The sequence below is a fragment of the Mucor mucedo genome (genome assembly GCF_025094135.1).
Source record: "Mucor mucedo strain NRRL 3635 chromosome Unknown EV154scaffold_79, whole genome shotgun sequence".
NCBI classification, from domain to species: Eukaryota; Fungi; Mucoromycota; class Mucoromycetes; order Mucorales; family Mucoraceae; genus Mucor; species Mucor mucedo.
The window spans coordinates 126370-137662 of NW_026252363.1; the positions used below are offsets into that span (position 1 = coordinate 126370).

Sequence of the window (11293 nt, forward strand, 5' to 3'; positions counted from 1 at the left end):
ACTAACAATAAACTCAATAGATCGGTTTCATGTCCATTCGGATGGCCTTATAAAATCGTCATTTACGTTTGTTTAAAGTCAATATCAAAATTTAAAGTTCTGTTTTCCATGAACATGTCCCAAAAATTTGAAAAGACAATTTTAAAAGTACATGAAAGAAGTAAAGTATCTCTTGGTTTTTTTTTTTTGGAAAAACGACTTGTATTTCATGGTATTTACAGTGATTATTCTCAATATAGAAGCACTGTTTCGTGCACTGTGACTTCATGTTAGGTAATGCCATCCTGGCATTAATGCTCACATCGACATTCATTCCACCTAGTGAATAGAAGAAAGAAAAGGCAGAGTGTAGCTTAATACTTAAAATGGTTGGAAAGCTTTTCAGCTGAGTTAACTTCAGGAAGTCGGAAAGATCATTGTGAATCTCTAAACATTTGTTTACGGGTATAGGAAGGAGTTGATTGATACAGCATACGTCAGTTTTTCAACATTGGCTCATCTGAAGACTCAGGTTCGGGTAAAGATTTTGATATGAGGAGTCTCCTAAACTAATTAAAAGAGACAGAGATTATGACAAGAAAAATAAAAAAAAAAAAAAAGAAAAAAGAAAAAAAAATTACAGCAACCAGTATTCCTAAGTGGTCCCCCACCATAGTACTGACTGGCCCAGATATTGCTTAACTGCGGAGATCAGACGGGATACGGTGTATCCAATATTGTATCGCCGTACTTGGATTTTAAAGCCAGCTAAAAAATTAATTCTTAACCGTATCAAGCCGGCTTTCAAAGTTACAAAACCGAAATGACAAAAAAAAAGACCCAAGAATTAATATGATTAATTGTTTCTTGATCTAAAATAAATAAAAATAGCTTTCCCTAACGTGCCACCAATTTTTAAGCGACCAAAATTTCGAATTTGTATCAAACAAACGTCAAACATGGAAAGTCAACCTATTATGTAAGAAGAAAAAATAGAAGTTAAAAATAATTTTTATTGGTGGTGTCATGATCGTGTCACGTAGATGCATTAATTTTGGTAATTCTTTGTCAGCACCTTGTCATCTACGTGTCAGCCATCAATCATCGAATATGTGTCATAAATAAGTAATGACTTACTAAACTTTGTCATTGCTTATTTCTATGCTAAATATCTATACAATCCTTTACTATAACTATAGCCTAACTTTCCCTCCTCTTTCTTCCCCTTCATCAGATATATTATCTAACCACCCTCTCTCCTCTTTTCTTTTCTCTCTCTCTCTCTCTCTTATAATAAATATAATAACTATGTTTTATTTCTTTGTTCATGTAAACAAGTATTCTTCTGTCTGTCCTGTCCGCCCCTGACAGGTGGTTTTAATCGGCATGTATTTATTTTTCTATACCAAAGGTACTTCATTTCAGCACATTTTTGAAGAGTTTGTACCAGTTTAACGCGGTCACTGCTGTTGATGCATTTATCAATATTATAATGATTGTTTTGACTTTGCAGTATATATCGTATTTAGTGATTTGGATTGCTTTTAATTTTTTTTGTTCGCGGGGCCAAGCAAAGCGCAGGGAGCGGCTGTTACAGCATCCCCAGCGGTGACGCTTAAAAAGAATTTTTCGGTTACAAAAGCACATAATATTAGTATTTTTACCTCCAGCAGTGGGCTTAAGGTTCTTTTATCAAACTGAAATTTTTAAAAAAAACGTTAAAATTTCTCTAAAGGAAGAGATTTTTTAAAGTAAAAAAAAAAATCCGTCTTTGACAATAAACCATTAACTCTTTTTAAAAAAATTAACCCTTTTCCTCTTTCAAGGAAACGAACAATATGTACGACTCGGACAACGACCAACCTAAGTTGGACGTTGTTCTTTACAACCTCAATGTTGATGATAAGAAGTTGGTCAATGATGATGACAACACCAACGTTATGGACTACACCTGTGACAACGACAGCGATGGGAGTGATTTCGAGTATTTAAGCGAAGCTACTGCTATTGCGTCTAACTGGCCTCATACTTGGACAACTGCTCCAAACCTCCATATATTTAAGTCGTGGCTGGTCGTCTGGAAAGGTCCTATAGCAGGATATTCTGTAAAATCATCTGTTTTTTTTGGAAGTGTATCCTTTCCAACTTTAAGGCTTCCGGCGAACAAGCCTGTCCAGAAAGAACGGAAAAGGTTTGAAAGACCACTGGAGAGTTGTTTCTGCTTTGGTCAACAAGTTTTGTGGTATTGATGCTTGCAATTAAACGACGTAATGCAAGTGGTAAAGTTGCCTCCGAGGAGGTAAAAATTATGATTAGATTTGTCCTAAAATATCAGGATCTAGAGCAGAAATTTCTTTAAATAGGTACGTAATAGCTTCAAGCTTTTTGAGCAAAAGTATCAATTTTTATTTAAATACTTCACTTGCTTTCAGGAAAGTAATGATCCCCCTTAAGTGTAAAATCAGTTTAAGCGCAGAGATGGCAAAATTGAGGCAAGGAGGGAAAAGGTCATGAATAGTAAAGTGGATACCTCTTCAGCTCCAGGTAGCCATACTGATACTGATGCTGGTAGTTCGGCAGCAGTCAATGACGATGAGGATGCCATGAGTGACGAATCAGTTGCAATGCTTTCTATATGACGTAAAAAGAGCAAGAATAATGCCCATTTGGACAGGAAGTACAGTAAATTTTCCCCTGAATATTGTGCTACAAGACAAAGACAGTTAAAAAATGAATGTTCATGTTATAGTTATTGACATCTCATTATAGCCTTTCTATAGGGGATCATAACATCCGCGTATTATCTGGATGAATCTACCAACGACTGTTATCAGCCCATCTGTGATCAATGGCTGAAATAATGTGTATATACAGACCCCCTTTTATTTGTTTAATAAAGCCTTAGTTTATTTTTGCAGTTTGATAATTTCACTTTGTTAAATTTCCCATATTATTCTTAATTCGCTATTATCATTCCCAAATTTCTCAATGAACTTGTCATTCAACAAATAAACTATAATGTTCTAGAAGTGACGGATATGAGTCAACTAGTTCCTTCTATAAAACAATAAGCTATATCTCATACATAACTGATTTCTAAATCTAATTCTGCCATTTCACAGTTTGCAAGAAACTAGTCAATTCGATCTGCGCAGAAAAAATCTCGAAGTAAAAATTGAATATAAAAAGGACCTCTATTTTTATCATGACAAGCTGTCGAACTTGTAATAAAGGACTGTAGAGTCTCATTTGTCTACTAGCTTTATTTTCCAATTTACATTTCACTTTTTTATCTTCAAATATCACACCATCCACCCTGAAGAAGGTCTATAATGTCAAAAGGTTAATTTGTAGAAAAGTTACAAGACATTTTGTCGAAGCTGAGATTGCTGTTAGTGATAGAGCAGATTGAATTGTTTTGACTCCCCGCATATCAATATCTGCAGATAATGCCAACGTACTATTTATCCTCCTTCAACGTCAATTTTCTGTCAAACCTGCATTTGGAATGAACATCAACAAATGACAATGTCAAACTCTTTCCTTCACTGCTATTTGTCTCCTTAAACCCGTTTTCACGAACGGTCAATTTTATGTTGCTTTGTCTCGGTTACGTGATTCTGCTTATCTTAAATTAATGTGACTGAATGAGCCGCCATTATCAACCCTCGCAGACAATGTTGTATTTAACGAAGTCATAACTAAGACACAAAATTAAGTACAAAGTAATCATTATCAATAGAATTTATTTTTATACCATTTATAAGCATTGAGTTGCGTCGGGGTTTGCAGCAAACTTGTCATGGTCCCCAGCAATAACGTAGGTTATTTTTACCGTAGCGAAGCGAAGGTCAAATAATTGCAAAAGTGGGCTGGGCCATGTTCTCGTTTAGGTAAAAAAGTATTCTCATTACACGTTTTCCAGAGATGAAAGAACAATGAACAACAGTTTTCTCATTTGCCATTTGGTGAAGGCAAAATCTGTTTCAATCGTTACGACATCAAAAATGGAATCCTTGAATGTCGAGGTGGGCATTGAAATAATGATCATATACATTTTTTTAACTTTATTCTTTTGTAAATTGGACCTGCAAACAAAGTCCACACTTTTTTTTTAATATCTTACAGAAAAAGTGACTTTTGTATAAGAAATACACTAACACGTCATCAATTGGCGGGGCGCAGCTGTTTTTTTTATTTTAAACATGGATTTTATTTTTTTTATTTTTTTCCTCTTTTTCTTTAAACAAGTCTTCCAAAAATGATTGAGAACGTTTTTAACGACGAGTAAGTATTAAATAAGTAATTTACAAGCCCTTCATTTACGCGATGCTAATGTTGAGAATGCTTAGGTTAATGTGTGACATTACACACCGCGGCTACTTGTGTTTCTTTTTCGCCTGGTTCCACGCCAGCTTTGCCTTTCTTTTCCTTTGGGAAAAATTTGCTTCTTTCTTTGGTTCGGTCTGCGCTTCTGCCAGTAGTGGTCGCCGACCATTGAGAAAAACACAATCGGAGGTGATTGGAGAGCTTTTTGTCCTTTGCGATGGCAAAATCACACCGGTCGCCTTGGCAAAAAAAAACTCCTTGGTGTCTTCTTCTTCTTCTGTGACTTCTTTCGCTGCTGTTGGGCCATCTTCTTATGATGCGCCCTCTTCTTCCAGGGTCCTCTCCTCTTCTGTTGTTACTTCTCCTTCTGTTCTTGCCTGTTCTGCTGCTGCTCCCTCTCCTGCTGCTCCCTCTCCTGCTGCTGCTGAGCCCTCTCCTGAGGCTGTTGCTTTTTCGTCTGTGTTCCTCTCTCCTTTTGCTGTGCCCTCTGTGGAGTCTGAGGTTACTAAGCAGTCTTTCGTCCTTCGGTCTGCGCCCGTCTCGTCCAAAAAAAAGGACAGACAGTTCAGCTCCTTGGACTTTGCGCGTGTTGCGGGCTTGCCCTGTATTAGTGATGGTAACTTGCCTACCATCGGGCAACACAACCAAAACGTTTCTTCTGGGGTTTCCTTTGGCGTTGGCTGTGAAGCCATCACCCAAGCATTGCTTGCGGCTGGTGTTGTTGCTCCTCCTGTTGCCTCGGTTGCTCCTCCTGCGGCCTCTGCTGCACGTCCTGTTGCCTTGGTTGCTGCCCCTGTTGCCTCGGTTGCTGCTCCTGTTGCCTCGGTTGCTCCTCCTGTTGCCTCTGGTGCTCCCCCGGTGGCCTCTGGTGGACCTCCTGTGTCCTCTGTGGCTTTTCCTGCGGCCTCTGCTGCTTTTTCTGCGGCCTCTGCTGCTCCGCCTGTGGCCTCTGTTGGTGTTCCTGTGGCTTTTTTGGCTACTCCTGCGCCCTGTGTGGCTTCTCCTGGGGTCTCTGTTGTTGCTCCTGTTGTTTCTGTTGCTCCTTCTGCGGCTGTTGTTGCTATTTCTGCGACCTCTGTTGCCCCTCTTGAGGTGCCTACTTTGGAGTCTGGCGTCTCGTGGAGTTCGTTTGCTCCTTCCGTGACTGGTCCCTTTGTCTTCGGTTCTTCGGTCAGCTCGTCTTTGCCTGCTTCTACCCCTTTTGGTGTTAAGCAATTGGTTGGTGCCTCTTCGGTTGGCATATCCGCCGAACCTGCGCCTCCAGTTGTTTGCTCGACTGCTTGCTCCCTTCCTGTTTCTTCTGCTGGCGAGTCCTTCTTCGCCAAATTAGCTGCTGATGAAGATGGTAAGAAAAAGAAATTTTAAACATATTATAGTCTTTCTAATTAACGTTTTCTTTTCGATGTAGAATATTTGGACTCGCTAGCAGAAGAAATTGATAAACTTCTTGATCGAGATTTCGATTTTTAAAAATTTTGTTCAAGTCTTTATTTTCAAATGTGCTTTCGTAAATAATGTGTGGAGTTTGGTTATAAAGAGTGGGTATATTTTGTAATTTCAAGTTGAAGGTTTGGGTTGTAAGTTGTTAATTTAGAAGCAAACAAGTCAACCTCATGACAAATTTGACAATTTTTATGTCATTGAAGTAGTGTGGAAATTGTACTTTTTTTTTTTTGAAAAATAACCATCAGTTCATTTAACACATTACCATTTCGAAATTTGAAATTGTCGTACGATGGACGTCCAAAACATTTTTTTAGTCCGTTGTCTCGTATATCAAGAAGTATGATGAAAAAATTGAAAGATAAACAAAAATACGACAATGAGTAAGAACACACACCGAAAAAGTTAGGTTTTTCGTTTATTTAAAAATAGAATTTTCGTCTCAAGAAAATTCTTTTTTTCCCTTTCAGAATTGTTTATCTTTTTTTTTTTTTTTTTGCTGAAATGATTCTTCATCTTTGCAATGGCGGCCAATGTTAAAAACCACCTTCTCATGAGGTCGAAAGAGAGCTTTGCATCAACAATTCCATTTCTTATATTTCGAAACAAAAGCGCTTAATGACATGCCGAACAGCAATATGTACAGTGACACTGATAATCTTACTTTTTCCATGCAACAACATTAAAATACTAACTGCTTTAATAGATTGTCCAAGAATGAGAACATTCCGGGCATCGAAACAGTCTGCATTGAACAAGATTCATGTGCAACGTTTAAAAAAAGGTTTAATCGCAAACCAGGTTTATTAATAAGTATTATGAATGACAGAAGCATCCGTAACGTCGAAGCATATGGAAAACATGATCGAATAATTCGGACATGTAAGCATGGTAAATAAAAAGAGCGATGAAGATGAAGAAAAAGAAGCAGAACCAAAACCTACTATTAATGGGAATGTGACAAATCGTGCCAAAACGAATGTCGCTAACTATGCAGATATGAAATTTAAACATACTGCTCAACACCAAATTGAAACCAGTCAAGATTTTTATAATGCCGAATCACAAATTAGAGTGACATATATCCAGTATTTGCTACTAGTATCGATGTTAAAAACGCCTCATTAAGATAGCTACTGATACTACCATTTAGTTTTTATTACTACTTTAAAGTTGGCTAACGTCAGTAGCCTACCTGCTTTACAGAAATGGTCCAAAACAATTAAAATAAACTTAAGTAATGTCTGGAAATATAGTGTTACGAGATATTAAGCCTGTTCATATATTTTGAATTAATCTATGCTGCTGAAGTTACAAAGGTATGATGCAATTCATTACCGTTCTTAAAATCGTCTTCAAATCGTTACTACTCTGAACAAAACACCCTATTAAAAATCCTGTCTTTTGTCTCCTAGAACATCGACGTTTATGACGAAGCTTATTTTGAACTGGTCAACAAATCTTCTGGGAGAAAATCAAGTTCCAACTTATTTATCTTTACAAGATCTGGGGTTGTTCGTTATATTATTTGATGTTTCGCCCTAAATTAGAATATAGAATCAACACTAGCAGCGGTAGACATATTGGGGTAGGAGTGAAAAATCCAAAAATCGAAGATATAAAATAAAACAAAGTATTAAAAAGGAACCAAATTTTATTGAACATAAAAATAATGATTTCTTTTATACAAAATGAATACAACAAAAACTAAAAGCGGGACCATGCCATCGTGGTTAGATTATATTTTAATATTGTCCAAGCTGTCAATAAACCCGCAAGGAGCAGTAAGGAGAATATAATAAAGAACCCGTTCTTGAATAGGCATTTGGTGTTACGTGAACTCTGAAATTAGCAGCTGACATATGATAAATATGACAGCAGTGAGAATACTTCAATCGTCGTAGCACAAGTATATTACCTTAGCTAAGGTGTATTTACAGCTCTCATATAATAAAGAGCACAGTACGACGTACATGATGAGAACATTTTCAAAATCGGAACAATAACAATAGTCTTCCATTCTCTGCATGATCAAATACCTTGTATGTATTTCCATATTGCTATTCGTTTAAAATCTTTAATAATGCGTGTTGTGTTGAAAGGTAAACTAAAATTATCAGAAAACTAAAGAAGAACTTTGATGTTGTTTATAAGATGTCCTTATTTAAGATATAAAATATGCGAGTTTTTATGTAAAAGACTTTCTGTTGTGTTCATATCACTAGTGCTATATAGAAATTATTATTGATCAACCACAATAGTATACGATTATTACATAGATACTAATTTAGTCTTGTTCTAATAAATGTGAAGTCTTCTGAACTCTCTTTGCTTTAAGCTAAACTTTGAGTATTTCTCAGACATACTAAGTTAGGCATTGATGTAATATCCTTATAGTTCTTACTATGATATTTATTGTTAAGCTTATATCACAAATGGAATACACACGTATATACAACTTTTAGCTGTAATATGACTATAGTCTTGCTACGTTATTACTGTTTATACAAAAACAACAAAACAATCACAGGTATCGTGAACAGAAAATCCCGAAAACACAGTCGTTGCTTCAAAATCCTAAAACGTTTGGTAAGAATTGTAAAAAAGAAAGACCTAATCATGTCAAGATTGTTTCTATAACGATGATAGTTGTGGGATGCTTCGTATTTGCATAGACTACATATTATAAAGTATCAATAAAAGCGATCCTTCTCACAGGCGAAATATAGACGACTTACTTGACAGGATTAGCGGGTAAACGCAAGGACCAGAAATATGTGTGCTCTAGAGCCTCTAGACATATTAACCTTTTTGTCGGGTCCAGAATAAGTAACTTGTCTAAGAGGTCGGTAGCAGCGTGATTACAATTGTAGTATTCGCGTCGAACACGTCTCACAGTGTTTTTGCACCTGGTCTTTCTAGCATCTGGTAATTTGTGCCAGTTTGGCATGTTCTGTTGATTGGGTGAGGGACATAAATTGAATATTTTTTCAGCTGATCATGGTTGTCTTGTCTTTGTAATGTAACCCTGGATTTGATAAGCTCACCGAAAACATATCTAACGCCCCAAATGTCAATTGCACTGGTGTATTGTCCTTCATCAAATATCATCTCGGCCGGTCTATACGATCTAGTACAGCGGACTTGGTGTATTCCTGATTACCGTTTTTTATATCACGTGCAAGACCGATATCTGCAATTTGTATAATACCGTCATTGTTGTCTAAGATATTGGAAGCTTTAAAAAATTTAGTTCAATCCGAAAAACGTTGTAACCATTTGAAAATTGGTTTCATTTTTAGTTGTACAATTTACCTTTTATGTCGCGGTGAAGGATGCCGTTTCTTTTACAAAAACAGTGTTAGTAAAATTATATGTCATGCTAATCTTTATACTTTAATTTGTGCATATGCGCTGCTGCTTCGAATAATTACTTCAGGTATGTCTTTATTTCTTGGGGTGTTAATTGAACATTCGGGTTATACATTAAACCTGGCAAGTCATGTTCCATACGTGGAAGCAGGATATAAACATTTCGGCCTTTCAAAAAATAAAATACAACGGGTTTTAGTTGGACACTCAAGTCTTCAAATAAGCATTAATCGTACCTGTATCAACCACAACGTCACGTAAGGGAAAAATATTTTTATGGTTGAATTGTGTACAAATATTGATTTCCTGTAAAACAGAGAGGTGTATCTAATACGATTAAGACCAACTCTTATGTAGTTTACAGTCCTAGTATATTAGACTTACCCCTTCCCCTTCGTCGCCGGTTGCCATTCTTGTTAACGCAACCAAGTCATTGCTTTGTTTCTTCCTTGCGTTCAAAACTTCACTGTAATGTAATAATATTTACTTCAGACTTGACATTCAGTAATTACATGAACTAATACAAACTTACTCGTGACTGCCCTAGCCATGCTTATCCAAAAATTTATAGTCTGTTACTTTGGGACGGTCCTTGGATTGTGGTTCATTCAAGTATTGTGATAGTGTATGGGCTGTGTAGGTAATTGCTGCGTCATTCCTAGCTGACGATGGCATGTTTGAAGGTGAGTCCTCAAGCTTTCGTTTTAAATCATTTCGGCTTTCTTCAAATAAGATGTTATTGTATGATCTCTTGTTTCGCGGCATTTGTAAAACAAATTTTTTTTACATGAGCTTCTAAAGAGAAGAAGGAAACTTCAGCTCCGAAGAAAAAAAAACATTGGGAAGTATAAGACAGTCACACTATGTTAATTGTCGCATATATCAAATAAAACCGGAATTTGAATGCTTGAGATATTGGTGGTAAAATAAGCCATAAGCCATCTTGGTTAATTTTGACATCTCATTTAATTACAAATTCAAAGACTAGTCATCCCACACAACGGTAACCTTAATTAGCCTTAACTCTCAAAAAGTAAAATTCTGAAGGGTTCAGTCTATCTATTTCATAATGAACATTTTTTTTTGGGCGGGATTTCCAAAAAAAAAAAAAAAGCTATCTCCTGGATGAATTTAACATGTATCAAACATTGAGCTCTATCATGATCTTTATTAGAGAGTAGTTCATAAACTAATAGAGCTCGATTTTTAAATCTTCACACAAACTATTTTACAGATAGCGAAACTAAATTTGCCATTTATAGAGGGGAGACCCAAAGAAGTTCGGGAGGTGATTTACAGTGCAACAAATTCATAAAAATCTATCAAAGAAATCCCGGTTAAAAGTTTTCCCGCGATAAATTAGATTCCTCTGGCAAAAAATATGAATATCACCAGTGTAAAAATCGGAGTTTCCAGATCTGAAAATGTCCGTTTTGACGAAAATTGTTCATTATAAAATAGATGCACTGTACGATCATGAAAGCATGTAACATCATCCAAAACGTGATTGTTGAGGATGAGCGCGACGAAAGCGATATGGGATGTTACATATACCATAAAACGCATTCTGCTAAGCCTGCTGAGGTTACTGAGATTTCTCGTGATCGTTCACTTTTAAGCTTCAGTAACTTCTTGAAACGTCAGGATCATATCAAAGATTAATCTTAACACTTCAGATTAAAAGTTGCGCTGGTGTCGCATGTTTGGCACATTGAAGGATTTGAAAGCTGCTCAAACTAAAATAAAAAATCACATTATAAAATTATTAAAATCGATTAAAAATTAACTCAAAAGATTTATCATTCTCTGGCAAGTTTTGCGTTTCTTGCTCGTTCCCAAGATTGCTCTAAGATTTCCTCTCGATTAAACTTATAAGAAAGCAATGCCGTCTCGTCACCTTCAAAATCCTTTAAGTTAATCTTAAACAAAGCGTCATCTATTTTTCGATCACGCTATTAGCGATCTTTATTCCATGTAATAAAGTTCGATCTCGCGGGCATGATCCATCTTTTCAAGGACCTTCCTAAAGTTATCGTCCCCTTGAGATTAGATCTTGTCCAATCCATCCAAATGCTCTTGGTACTTGTTGTGCAAATCGGCATCTTTCTTGCTCATTTGACGTCCAAAAGGACGCAATGCAAACGATTCTGCACTCATGGCTTTCTCATCG

At 36.5% G+C, this 11293-nt stretch overlaps 2 protein-coding genes across 2 annotated transcripts; one reads left to right on the forward strand and one right to left on the reverse strand.

Moving 5' to 3' along the window:
* Positions 1 to 4240: 4240 nt before the first annotated feature.
* Positions 4241 to 5778, forward strand: EV154DRAFT_593016 (uncharacterized protein; the record flags this gene model as incomplete). The annotated part of the gene is made up of 3 exons (XM_051606937.1): positions 4241 to 4266; positions 4332 to 5653; positions 5717 to 5778. The coding sequence occupies 3 exons, from the start codon at positions 4241 to 4243 to the stop codon at positions 5776 to 5778; spliced, it is 1410 nt and encodes a 469-aa protein (XP_051455288.1).
* A 2707-nt stretch (positions 5779 to 8485) lies between these two features.
* On the reverse strand, positions 8486 to 9534 carry EV154DRAFT_566001 (kinase-like domain-containing protein; the record flags this gene model as incomplete). The annotated part of the gene is made up of 6 exons (XM_051605930.1): positions 8486 to 8745; positions 8879 to 8989; positions 9067 to 9095; positions 9186 to 9291; positions 9360 to 9429; positions 9508 to 9534. The coding sequence occupies 6 exons, from the start codon at positions 9532 to 9534 to the stop codon at positions 8486 to 8488; spliced, it is 603 nt and encodes a 200-aa protein (XP_051455289.1).
* Between the last annotated feature and the right edge of the window lie 1759 nt (positions 9535 to 11293).